Source organism: Vespula pensylvanica, chromosome 11 (assembly GCF_014466175.1).
Source record: "Vespula pensylvanica isolate Volc-1 chromosome 11, ASM1446617v1, whole genome shotgun sequence".
NCBI lineage: Eukaryota > Metazoa > Arthropoda > Insecta > Hymenoptera > Vespidae > Vespula > Vespula pensylvanica.
In genome coordinates this window covers 6,077,136-6,090,233 of record NC_057695.1, presented here as the reverse complement: position 1 = coordinate 6,090,233, position 13,098 = coordinate 6,077,136, and the positions used below count along the sequence as shown (strand labels likewise).

Genomic DNA, 13,098 nt, shown 5'->3' with positions numbered 1-13,098 from the left:
AACAATAGTCATTCAAAATGATCTTCCAAAAAGTAATATTAAAAGCAGAATTCAATTTGAAAAAAGAAAACACGTTTTAATCCATTTAATCATAATTTTTTAACAAAGAGTTCTGTGAAATATGTTTCTTGTGCAACATAACACTCTTCTGCCTTACAAGTGTCACTATAGAAATGTGTTTATAGCACTGTACACGAGATTCTGTACATAATTAATTAATAAATGAAAAGCATTGTTCGAATTTTCGCAAGTAGTATTTGCAGATTCCTCATATTTTTTTCCTCATATTTTACAGAAACATTTTCTCATGAATCGTTTGCTGTCTTACAATAAATGCATTCTATTCCATAAAGTAAAAATTATTATCTATACCATATGTAATGTGATATTTACAACTTGTATTGAAATTGACTTGTAAAGTATTCAGATATTATATAGGTGATTGAAATTCTATTGAATTCTATTACATGTATCTCTAACATAATAGAAATATTTCTGTCGTAAATACATGTTGATCATTCTCATATCGATACTCATATTAATATAAATAAATTGCATGTCTATACTTTTTGCTTTTTATATATCACTATTGGAATTTTCTAACTCTTGCTTTGAAAACAAAACAAAAAATGCAATTTTCAAATTATGTACTTTTTTTTTTTCTTCTACATGTCCTATAGAATTCTATATCTGTTTAAATTTTCATTGACTTTCTTGATTTATTTTCTCCTCTTGTTTTTCTTTTTTCTATAATTTGCAATATTTGATCCAATGTTGATTTGTCCTAAATGAAAAGAATTGTATATTTTAAATACATTCAAGTTTATATAATAGTAGAAAATTTAATTAGTTTACTATGATATACCTGTACTAGTAAAAATAGAGAACAATTCGAATTAAGTTCTTCGTGAATACTATTTGCAGTTTTAACATAATTTTCTTTTAAATATATTGATACATTCCATATTCTACTAGCTCCTTTAATTGCATTTATATTCTTTGTATAAAATTCATGATCTTCAGAACTATCCACCACAATGTGAACTAGAGAAGCACAGATATTAAAAAACAAAATTCAATTTTATTTTTAAATTACTACGATCATACCTTCTGGCTCTAACTTTTTGCTGATATTAGCTGTAAAGCTTCTAATTTCAGTTATTAGATTTAGTATACTGTTCATTCTTTCATCCAACAATTCGTTTCGTAAATCTTTAAACTGTAAACATACAAGTGTTCCATATCTTTTATACGTATTAAAAACAAAAAGATTTAATAAAAAAAAAAAAAAAAAAAAAAAAAAATTATAGTCCTACCTCCTCTGTTGTAGGATAAGGTGCTTCTGACAATGAAGACAATGATAAAAAGGATGGTAATTGTTTTGAAAGTCTTGAATATAACTCGTCAGTTAAGAATGGTGTAATAGGAGTAAGAATTCGTAAAGATACTTCTAAACAATTAATTAACGTGTACGTGTGGCTTATAACCACAAGTTCTTCTTCGCTTCTAAAGCCCCATTTAGTTGCTTCCTGTAAAAAACTTATTGATATTTACTATTTCCTTGTATTGTTTTATAATAATAAATAATTTTATTATAGAAGTAGTCTTACCAAATAAATGTCACAAAATTCATAATAGATAAATTGTTTTATTGCAGCAACTGCTTTATAAAAATTTCGTTCCACAAAACCTGTATTAACTTCTTCCACCATTAATGATAATCTACTTAAAATCCAAGAATCTAAAGTTGTAAATCTTTCAGGTTTACAATATTTATCTGGAGTTACCATCAATAATATGTATTTACTTGCTTGCCAAATTTTGTTACAAAAGAAATAGTTTTGTTGACATTCAATAATATTGAAGGAGACGGTACGATCTATTAAAATAATAGAATTAAATTATTAACCATTTAAAGTAAAATAATGTATTTGTTTACATTGTGAACTACTTACTTTTAATATTATGAGCACATAATGTCATACGTAATGCATCAACTCCACAAGCTGATATTCCATTAGGAAACATTTTACCATTAACTGTTAAAGTTCGTTTAAGTTCTGTTTTATTGAGAATGCCAGCATTATAACTTTCTTTTGATTGTTCATTGAGATCCTACGAATATAACGAATCCTGTTACATAATTAATTACTTACATGTATAGTATGAAATTTTTTATTATATTTTATTGTTATATGCTAAGAAATTTTAATTTTATATATGTATATATAATATATACCTGCAAAGATATACCATTAATAATATTTTCAGGAGAAATAACGTTACCAAGACTCTTAGATATTTTTTTTCCTTGAGCATCACATAGAACACCATGAAGTAAAACTTCCTATAAAAATAATCATTTTATGTTTAAACAAATGTATGATAGAATTTATAATTTATATTAATTATAGAATTTATATTTATATTTAATTAATTAATTAAAATAGAATTACTTTAAAAGGTAGTTGTCCTGTTAGTTCTAATCCTAACATCACCATTCGTGCAACCCAAAAAAATAGTATATCATGTCCAGTTTCCATTAGCGTTAAAGGATAATACTTTTTAAAATCTTCCATCTAAAATATTTCTTTAGTATTTATATTACAATGTTATTGTTATTAATTGCAATTATGTAATAAATAATAACCTTTTGTGGCCAACCCATAGTAGTAAAAGGAAGTAGTGCGGAAGAAAACCATGTATCTAAAACATCATTATCTTGATGTACTTCAACATGAGCACCATATTTTTTTTGTGCAATAAACAATGCAGCTTCTTTTGAACGTGCAATTATCCATTCAGTTTTTTTACTTTGCTCAGTTTTTATCTCATATGCTGGAATTTGGTGACCCCACCATAATTGTCTCGAAATACACCAATCTCTAATAATATGATGTTATTAATTTCTAATTAAAAATTATATATTTCAATATTTATATATGTTTAAAATATATACCTAATATTTTCTAACCAATTATACCACAATGATTCATAAATATTAGGATCAATTTTTAGAGATCCATCTTTTACTGCTTGCAATGCTTTCTGAGCCATATCTTTACATCTAACAAACCACTGTTCTTTTAATAAATATTCAATAATATCACCAGATCTTGAACATCTAGGTAAAGTCATTTTGTGACTTTCTATGCCTCTTAAAAGGCCTCTGTTAGTTAATTCATTTAACATTTTATCACGTGCTAGAAATCTTGGAAGGCCCTTTTATGTATTAACAAATATAGCATTAGATTATCTATTAAGGTCAAAGTGAAGTAGAATTCATGATAAAATGAATTTTGCTATACCTTATAATTAGCATTAGTTGTTATTATATTTCCATGTTCATCAATAGTATCAATGATTTCTAACCCATGATCTTTCGCGATTTTGTAGTCTAGATGATCATGTGCTGGTGTAATTTTGACTGCACCTGATGATTACATTTTATAATATATTAAGTTTTATAATTGATATTTGATTCAATAAATATTTTGTTATTAAATTATTTACCAGTTCCAAATGTTGCATTAACAGAAGTATCTCCAATTATAGGAATAAAAGTTTCTCTGAGACTATGCCAAACATATCGACCAATATATTTATTATATCTATCATCTTCTGGATGAACAGCTATAGCTACATCTCCTAATAAAGTTTCTGGCCTAGTTGTTGCAACAATTAATTCATTCTCTATAAAATTATAAAAATTATAATCATTAATAATAAAATGAAATATAAAAAAATAAAATGCATCTCAATACCTGAATCTTTAATCTGATATGCTATTTTGATCAGTTGTCCAAATGTTACTTTTTTTTTATAACCAGGAACTTCTAGTTCTGTTTTTCCTGTTAATTCTACAAACTCAACTTCAATATCAGATATAGCACTTTGTAAAGATGGAGACCAATTTATTAAATCTTTATCTCTATACAACATATTTCTTTCATTCAGTTTAATTAATGCTTCAGTTACTGCAAAATTATGATTCTATAAATTACATTAAAAACATTATCTTACATTAATTAACATAATTAAAATTAAAAAGTTTATATAATTTATTACCTCACTTATCGTAAAATATTCTTTGGACCAATCAACACTACTTCCTAATAATCTTAGTTGATTTTTTATTACATTTTCCTTTTCATTTTTCCATTCCCAAATAAGAGAAAGAAATTGTTCTTTTCCTATATCAGTTTTTTTGTAACCTTTAGTCTTATAAAGATATTTTTCTACTACAACTTGTGTAGCAATTCCAGCATGGTCTAATCCGGGTATCCATATTACTGGATAACCCTTCATTCTATTCCTATGCGATAATAAAGTATAAATTGAATGTTAATAGAAGCAAATTCAATTAAAATATCCTCATCAATAAATTGTATGATAACTAAATTATAGATACCATCTTGCTAAAACATCTTGTATTGTTGCAGTCAATGCATGTCCTATATGTAATGTACCTGTTACATTAGGGGGTGGTAATATCATTTTAAATGGTTCTTTATCACAATTTTGTAAAGTGAAAAAATTATTCTCTTCCCATAACTGATACCACTTAAGTACATCTTTTGATGGAAATGTTTTTGGAAAATCTACAGGAAATAATAATATATTTCTTTAATTTACTGAATTTGTAATATATATATATACGTTATAAAAAAAAAAAAAAAACTAGAGATAACACACACAATACCATTTAATTTTTGATTACAATAACTTTTAAAAAAACACTTGTAAAAATGTTCTCTCAGAGAATGACTTGATCGAGTAACGTTCATCTTTAAATTAAGTGTAAAATGTCATGTTATCGATTAATAAAAAACAAAAATTCATATTCTTTCTATATTAAAAAATATATAATATATTATAATATATTTTACATTCGTTGATATACCGGTCATAAATTGTTTGAACGGCCATATATTAAACAAAATTAATTTATGTAAAATTCGAGGTTATGTACAACGTGCAAGTTACGTTCTTTTGCCAATAGATTCGCTAGTATCAAAGTTGAGAAGTATTATAAACGTAAGTTTAAGTAATAAAATTAGAAATATTTAAGAACGTTGGATGTTTTTACATACATTTTTTATTGAACAATTATATCAATGAACGAAAACAAAAACAATACATGATTAAATACGAGGATGTTTTTAAATAAATATATTTAATTCATAAATAATTAAACATATATGTACACATTAAATAATTAATTTTTTCATTCAACTGCATATTATTAATGAAAATTACATTCTAACATATTTTTATACTATGTTCCTGCATTACTTTCTTGCGTACTCAAAGTATCTTCAGTTGATATTGGAACTTTGTCCAAATCTAACAAACCATTTTCTTTATGTGGTGGATTATAAATTGAAATGTTAACCTCTTCATGTCTGTAAGAAGGTAATAATTAAAAGGTTAGTAATTGAGGTTAATAATTTAATGATGTTATGAAATGATATTTTCAAATTACATAAGATCAAAGAGGTTAAAGTACAAGATTTTTAGATTCATATTTATATATTTTTGTTATTAATACTTGTATTACCTTTCTGGATTTTCATCAGTGTTATTATTAGTATCCGTTAAAACTCCAATTTCATATACTACTGCTCTTATAATGTATCTAAAATATTAATATCATTATTGTTATCATTAATAATTTATATAAATTTGCATTATGTAGTTCTTATATACTTTTGAATGTTAACTTACAAGTTATTATCTGTTGAGTTTTCTGCCAACATAGTTAAATTCTCTGTAGTATAATCTTGATATTCTTGCGTAGGTGTAGGTAATGGTATTGTGATTATTTCAGTCGACAAACACACGAAAATTATTAGTATATAAAACAATCGAATAGGAGCCACAAAGGGCTGACCATATTTTTCACTGCTGTACAACATTTTGAATAATGGTTAATGTTTTTCTCAGCACTTTTATAGGCCAGAAGATACATTATTAACACTACTCCCACTTATATATACAAGAGTGGTTAACGATATATGCTTTCTGTATTTGGAAGTGGAAGTGGAAAATTTTCATCGGCAGAACCAAATACTTGCTAATGAAAAAGACAATTAGAATATTTGTTATAGTAACCTTGAATGTTTCTGTGAAATTTCAAGATTTTATAGCATCGATAATAATCTATAGAGAAACATAATATTTGAATATATATTTTATACTTTTATTTATCAATAATGATAAATATTTCTTTTTCATATAATTAGTGCAACAATGATAGAAAAAAATATTCTGAGATTAGAAGATAAAAAATTATTTCATTGGATTTTTTTTTTTTTTTTTTTTTTGATAAATTATAAAACGTATGAATACTTTTGAGTATTAAAAAACATTCGAAATTTACTAAATAATAAGATTAAATCATATCTGCTGACGTATTTTAGTTTCACAGTAAATGTTACGCTTATTAAATTAGCATTACTTCGTTAATTTCGCCATATGATCACGTTCGCGTATGATCGGTTTTGTATTCTTTAAATAAATCATGTGAAACAATATATATATATATATATATATATAAATATCTCTATAGATAAATTTAACTCATTCATAATGACAAAATATGAAAGTATTTTTCCAATAATAAAATAAGGTTAATATGTATTATATTATATATACGCATACGTTTTAAAGGATAACTTTATTAATATTGTTTCCTTCGAAAAAATTCATACATTTCAATTTACAATTTTCTTTTTATTAGCTTATTTTCTAATATTATTAAAATGTATATTGATATCTTGAAGTATGCGATTTAATTTTTGCAATATTTTAATTATTATCATTTAGAATCACGTGACAGAAAATATAGGGAAATATCCAATGAAATTTAAGCCGCCATGTCATCTTTCTCATTTTCGCGGGAAAAACATTTATCGAATTGAATGATACAAGCATTCTAATATCTATATTTTCCACGTCGTATCGATCGATCTTATGTATTTTTCATACGAATTAAATAAGAAATTATAATGTTTAAGTATTACATGCCCTTGTCGCTAAATTGTCTTGCGTTTTCGTTACATACGTATGACCTTCGTTAAATACAACCCAGACGTAAAAAATCAACCTTTTATTGCCAATAAAATGTCAATAAAGTTTCTCTTTCCTTGGAATTTGTAATCATTCTATTGAAGTATGGATTTCCATACGCAGCAACCTCCAGAGATCAGGACAATCGATATTATTTACATATAGTAAAGTTATATAATTAAATACAACGCAAATACTGTCAAGCTAATTGGTTACGTTATTGAATTGATTGAATATAATTTCAAGATATAGTTACAAGTTAATTTTCTTAATAATTTCTATCGATAACATAGTGCTACAATCGGTTTATAACCGATCGTCGATAATGTAGAATATGATGTGTAATGTAGATGTGAATGATAAGAAAGTAATAAGTTTTTATAAGTTTTGAATATATACATGATCGAAGATAAAATATATATATAAAAAACTACCGTACGTCCGTTATTTCGATCTAATCGATTTCGTAAAAATAATTATTTATTAAGATTAATATTTCTCGTCGAACGAATGATACGAAAAATAAAGAAACAGAAAAACACTTAGGTTCGTTAAATCGTGAAATGACTTCGATAGGACGAACATTCCTGTGTTAGAATTCTTCTTAACTATCTCACGTTTCAGTAACTATTTCCGGTGTGTTGAAATTTGAAGTGCATCCGTTTGCACATTAAGTGCAAATAGAAAACGCTAGATTTCGCATTATCGTTTCTTAGCGATCCTTTGATCTTTCGATCTTTTGAAGATTCGTAAGACATTAACAATTTATAATCTTAGCGAGTGAGAAAAATATTTTTCGAGTGATTTCAAGTGATTAGAAAGATTTGAATTTTGATTCGTTTATTTGTCTGTTACTGTTTTGCGAATTATGTCGTTTTTACAACGTAAAGCCCAATGTGATCTTCGTAGGAATGGGCGTAATTCGAAGACGCGTTTCGAATAAATTACAACTTCCAAGAAGTAGCTAGCCTCGAGAAATTGTTAGCGCTTACGTTGAAGTTTCACGGACGCGTTGCTGCTAAAAGTTATTTTATATCTCTACGTACGTAGCTACTTTCCTTATGCAGAAGATCGAGTGATGACTCTTTTCTATTTATCATTTGGCGCGTCAGCAGTAGTACATCCGAGGCGGCCGATGTGAAATTTATTTTCGGAATACGATGATCGTTCTTGGATCGTCGAAACACCGACAGAGGGAATCTTGTTTCGTATCGTACGTACTCTATGCACGAACATATTGTCGTAAGAATAACAGTACGACGTCAAGGCTATGTTGTGCCTCATCATTTTTTTGGTGAATGTTTAGGCGTCTCAAATGATAATCATTGCATAGATTACCATGTATGTATATTTATTATCTTTGTTTTATAAATCGAATATGGAATAATTTGATCGATTATTTATCATTTATCGTATACGATTAAATACGCATTAGAATTTCATCTGTATTAAGGAAAATGGCCTTGATTGTTGTATAATTCATCTGTGTTTACATTCAGTATGAATAATCAATGGGCGAACGTGTCACGTCACTTAGTGTTTTTCTCACATCTTACAACTACGTTTTCTTATCATAACGTTTTGTGCTTCCAATGATAATTTCCCAAACGATATAATTTCGGACTGTATATTGATAGTATTTTATTGTCATTTATTTTTTGTCAACTATATCTTCTTTTCCTTTGTAATCGAAAGTTGATTGTTTAAGTCTGTGAATTTTATTATGTATGAAAGAATTTTAATAATATAAAAGATAGATAATAAGGTTCATCATTTTTTTTCAGATATTGAAAATGAACGGTAGAAGGAATTTTTAACTACACTTGCTTTTTCTTTTCTATTTATATTTATATTGAATACGATATACGACGAAAAGTGTGGAAGCAAATAAATCATGGATAAAGTACAAAGTGCTACCTATATTGGGGTAGATACCCATTTATTAGATTACTGGGAAGAATATCAGAAAATGATCGAAGAAACCAAGATGTTGGATGATTATCTTGACGAAGAATGTCCACGAAATTATGATGGTTGGTTATATTTACAATTTGTATATTGTTGGAATTAATATAATTAATTGTTCAACAAACACCTTGTTTTTGATGCGTTTAAAATTTTAAGAAGGTGAAGAGGAAGCCGAATGGTTACGTGCCGCAGGCTTAGGAGAATTAACCGAGCCATGGAAAGCAGGTAGAGAAGTTCAACCAGAAGAATTAGGAGCTGCTTTACGTCCTCTTTCAAGAGCACAAGCAGAAGCTGTAAAGCGAAGAGTTAAATCTCTTAATCATACCGTTAAACAACGTTTCAATCAACGACAACGTGTAAGGAAACCAGACATCAGAGATGTGTTTAAAGATGTGGAGGTTTGCAAAATTCTTTGTATTTTATGTATTTAATGATCCTAAATAATCGTCACATTTAGATTGTCACAAGAATTTTTTTCGATAGATTTCCAGTACAGGCACTAGATCAAGAAGTGCTACTCCCGATTCGTTAGATTCTATTCCAGGTGAAACACCAGAAAATGCTTCGCCTCCTTCACAACCATCAATAACTGTAATTGATCATCAAACGAGGTTAATTATCATATAAACTTATTATCATGATAAATGGCAAATAATAAATGTAACGTACTTTTGATTTTTTGTTAGTGTCAATGTTCCCAGTTTTGTATCAATATTTCATCGTTCGTCAAACGAAGGAAAGGAAACAGTTCGAAGAACACCAAGTGCACCAACAACGGCTACAAATTCTGTGCCAGTTTTGACTAATGCTCCAGTTTCTGTTCAAGAAATCTTTAGGCGTACTGGTCATTCCTCTCGAGGAGATGTTGCTAATGATTCTGGTAGATTAAATGATGATTTAATGATTTTTCTTTTGTGGCTTTGTTTGCTGCATGAATTGTTGTCAATTCAATTTAAATGCTGCATGTACTTGCAGAAGGTATCCAGCTGACTGGCTATCACAGATTAGGAACAATACATCTTTCTAGACCACCTATTCAAAAACGTAGCGGTAGCGATCCTAGTGAAGTAGCAAATACAGCAAACTTAGATAGTGAAAATATCGGAAAATTAACTGTTTCTAAAGATTCGACATTGCGGTAATTTTTTTTTAATATACAGCTTTAAATGTGCAGATATATTGTTTCCTTTTTTTGCATGTATTATTTTAACTTTGCATTTATTTATGTGTTTTCCTTTAGAAGAGCTTCAGGCGGTCATGCAACTGTATCTAGGAGTCATAGTAGTTTATATGGTTTGTCAACGTCTAAAGATGAGAATTTATTATCTCATCCATTAAATCGTACTTCGTCGCATGGTCATCTGAGTTTTGAACAAATGTGCAGGGCAAATGAAACAAAGTCACAAGTATGGGTGACAGAAAATCTTCCAGCCGATGATGGTTTTTCTCAACAACGTATAGAATCGTTATCCCAACGTGATTTAACACGATTACAGCCACTTTTGTGGCTTGAACTCACCGCAGTTTTTGACAAATATAACGTACCTCTTAAAAAGCGTAAACCAAACAAACGTAGGAGAAAAGGTTGTCATCAAAATTTTTATTAACAGAATTATTTTATTTTACTTGTATTATATTTAAAATAACATTTATATTTGTAGCTGGGAATTTATTTGGTGTATCGTTATCGACTTTACTACTCAGGGATAGCCAGTTAACAAACGAAGAAAGTAACATTCCTTTAGTATTTCAAAAAGTTCTCAATGAATTGTCTAAACGTGGAGTGAAAGAAGAAGGTATTCTTAGAGTTGGTGGTCATAAACAAAAGGTATGTATGTACATGTATAAGCACAGTTTTTATCTCGCTTTTTATCTTATTATTGTACCGTTAATTCTTTTATTTTCAGGTTGAATCGATATGTACAGAATTAGAAACAGATTTTTACAGCAAGCCAAAGGAAATTGATAAATTATTTAAACGCATACCATGTCACGATCTGTCAGCAATACTTAAAAAATTATTACGTGACTTACCTCAACCGCTTCTTACAGTGGAACTTATGGATGCTTTTTACCAAAGTCATGGTAAATAATTTGTTAATCTATCGACGATCGATATTATGCTTGTAATCAAATTTAACAACGTCATACGTTTTTATTATTTTCAGAAGTAAAGAATCCTAGCGATTTATCGTATTCTTTAAACTTATTGGTGCTACTTTTACCAATAGAACATCGATGCACGTTAAAAGCATTGTTAACCTTTTTTAAATTGGTTATCGATAATCAGAATTCAAATAAAATGTCCATTCATAATGTGGCGATGATAGTAGCACCATCGCTATTTCCACCACGTTATGTGCATCCCAGTGATCGTTCTGATTTAAATGCTCAAGTTAACATGGCTGCCATATGTTGTCGGGTAACAGAAGCATTACTTATTAATGCCGACAAATTATGGTATGTACCAACTACTCTCATAAGTCAAATGCGGAGACAATCCGAAGAAGAAAAATATCGCAAATACAAAAAGAAGTATTATTAATAACAATAATCGGCAGACTGAGTATAGCATTGTTCTATCGATTGGTAGGAGCATATTGAAATATAGTAATAATACCTTTGGTGCCTCTTAAGTTTTGTTAAAAAGATTTGTAGATTAGATTTGTATTTTAGAGATTAAGTTGTAGTGGAATACGATTTGAAAGGATTGCTTTGAAATCCTTTGTGTCCATATATAGTCAAAAGCGGATTTTTTGATATACCTCATATTTCTCATGATCATTCCTGCATTAGTCTGACGTATTTAATTTATTCTAAGTTCGTTCGAGATCAAGTGCAGTAACTCATTTAGTTAACATATTTAAACGTGCAATAGTTCAAGAGAAAAGAGAGGGCAAGATGTAGATTTTATTCTCGTAGTAGTTCGTTAAAAATTTTCTTTTATAAATATTTGCCTTGTAGGAATTTAGTGTATAGTAGTTTTAAAGTTTTTTTTTTCTTTTCTTTTTTTTCTTTTTTTTTTTTTCTTTCTTTTTTTTACAATAAAGTAGATTTAATGCTATATATTGTATAGAGATGACCGTAATTATATCCGTGATTAATTTATTTGTTAATATTAATCACAAAAGTTGGATCTCGCCCACTGAGTATTGTTTAATATTACTTAAGTGATTATGTGTTAAATTGTTGAGTAATAGGTAGAGTCGGCGAATGCATTTTTTTCAATATTTACCACTATTATTATTATTATTATTATTATTTTTTATGTTTTATACATCTAAAGTCGACAATAATTTTTACCTGTGAAGTAAGAATTACTCATTAGATGAATATCGAATTAATTACGGTCGATGCAATTAGCTATTATTACGTGCTATAATTCTCTAACAATAAGTTATTCTCTTTTATAATTAATATTTATTATATACTTATTTTATTGTTGCAAGTGGATGTCTCGATCCGATGCAAAAGTGACAAATGATTTCTTTATTATATATAATTTATTAATTTTTTTTTTATACTAATGGAAATCATTTTCAGAATTAATTGGATAACAATCGGACAATTGATTAGATCCTTTCCAATTTATTTCTTCTATTGATTTTTACTTATTATATATATATATATATACACACACACATACACACACATACACACACATATATTAATGTTAATTTAATATACAATACGCGATTGGATTATATTTAAATATTGATTTCATATTTCACTTTTGTGAAAGTCATAGGTATTCTTTTTCTACGCCATATATAATTTTAGAAATTTGTATATAACATTTTGCACACTGTTATTTCGAATTAATAAAGTGCCAAAGAAAAGTACAAGCACATTTTATTAATATACATTCTTTTTTTTTTTTTTTTTTTTTTTTTTTTCCTAGAGAAAAATCTCTAGAAGAAAAGATTGTTTTCTATTTTTGTTAGCACAAAAAATGTTTATAAAATTTCTTTCATAAATATTTTATTTCTTTATCAGGATCTTAGTCAAACGATAATTATCGATATACACATACATGCATATATACATATATGCATAAAT

General features: G+C 27.6%; 3 protein-coding genes across 5 annotated transcripts; 1 reads left to right on the top strand and 2 right to left on the bottom strand.

Moving 5' to 3' along the window:
• Positions 1-50: 50 nt before the first annotated feature.
• On the bottom strand, positions 51-5,134 carry LOC122632764 (valine--tRNA ligase, mitochondrial-like). The gene is made up of 16 exons (XM_043819920.1): positions 4,703-5,134; positions 4,412-4,601; positions 4,069-4,315; positions 3,765-3,993; positions 3,514-3,693; positions 3,309-3,433; positions 2,960-3,222; positions 2,651-2,885; positions 2,457-2,579; positions 2,240-2,347; positions 1,956-2,115; positions 1,611-1,879; positions 1,317-1,529; positions 1,108-1,219; positions 866-1,044; positions 51-784 (listed from the first exon to the last, which is right to left on the bottom strand). Exons 1-16 carry the CDS (start codon positions 4,785-4,787, stop codon positions 695-697), a joined length of 2,808 nt encoding a protein of 935 aa, XP_043675855.1. The 5' UTR covers positions 4,788-5,134; the 3' UTR covers positions 51-694.
• An 84-nt stretch (positions 5,135-5,218) lies between these two features.
• LOC122632767 lies at positions 5,219-5,953 on the bottom strand. The gene is made up of 3 exons (XM_043819932.1): positions 5,728-5,953; positions 5,561-5,638; positions 5,219-5,405 (listed from the first exon to the last, which is right to left on the bottom strand). Exons 1-3 carry the CDS (start codon positions 5,916-5,918, stop codon positions 5,279-5,281), a joined length of 396 nt encoding a protein of 131 aa, XP_043675867.1. The 5' UTR covers positions 5,919-5,953; the 3' UTR covers positions 5,219-5,278.
• A 742-nt stretch (positions 5,954-6,695) lies between these two features.
• Positions 6,696-12,881, top strand: LOC122632899 (rho GTPase-activating protein conundrum). Of its 3 annotated transcripts, none has more exons than XM_043820188.1 (10): positions 6,696-8,284; positions 8,856-9,104; positions 9,196-9,437; positions 9,523-9,650; positions 9,726-9,919; positions 10,015-10,177; positions 10,280-10,623; positions 10,701-10,867; positions 10,947-11,124; positions 11,208-12,881. In XM_043820188.1, the coding sequence occupies exons 2-10, from the start codon at positions 8,966-8,968 to the stop codon at positions 11,582-11,584; spliced, it is 1,932 nt and encodes a 643-aa protein (XP_043676123.1). In that variant the 5' UTR covers positions 6,696-8,284; positions 8,856-8,965; the 3' UTR covers positions 11,585-12,881. The 3 variants fall into 3 exon arrangements, with proteins under 3 accessions (XP_043676123.1, XP_043676122.1, XP_043676124.1); XM_043820187.1 differs by having other exon boundaries at positions 6,696-8,412; XM_043820189.1 differs by lacking the exon at positions 6,696-8,284 and adding an exon at positions 8,464-8,778.
• The last annotated feature ends 217 nt before the right edge of the window (positions 12,882-13,098 follow it).

Coding starts and splice junctions, on each gene's coding strand:
- LOC122632767 (XM_043819932.1), bottom strand. CDS start 5,918: ATGTTGTACAGCAGTGAAAAATATGGTCAGCCCTTTGTGGCTCCTATT. Junction 5,639..5,727: donor AACTCAACAGATAATAACTT/GTAAGTTAACAT, acceptor TTAATATTTTAG/ATACATTATAAGAGCAGTAG. Junction 5,406..5,560: donor ACTGATGAAAATCCAGAAAG/GTAATACAAGTA, acceptor ACCTTCTTACAG/ACATGAAGAGGTTAACATTT.
- LOC122632899 (XM_043820188.1), top strand. CDS start 8,966: ATGGATAAAGTACAAAGTGCTACCTATATTGGGGTAGATACCCATTTA. Junction 9,920..10,014: donor AGATGTTGCTAATGATTCTG/GTAGATTAAATG, acceptor ATGTACTTGCAG/AAGGTATCCAGCTGACTGGC. Junction 10,624..10,700: donor AAACAAACGTAGGAGAAAAG/GTTGTCATCAAA, acceptor TTATATTTGTAG/CTGGGAATTTATTTGGTGTA.
- LOC122632764 (XM_043819920.1), bottom strand. CDS start 4,787: ATGAACGTTACTCGATCAAGTCATTCTCTGAGAGAACATTTTTACAAG. Junction 3,994..4,068: donor AATATTTTACGATAAGTGAG/GTAATAAATTAT, acceptor TGTAATTTATAG/AATCATAATTTTGCAGTAAC. Junction 1,220..1,316: donor CTTATCCTACAACAGAGGAG/GTAGGACTATAA, acceptor GTATGTTTACAG/TTTAAAGATTTACGAAACGA.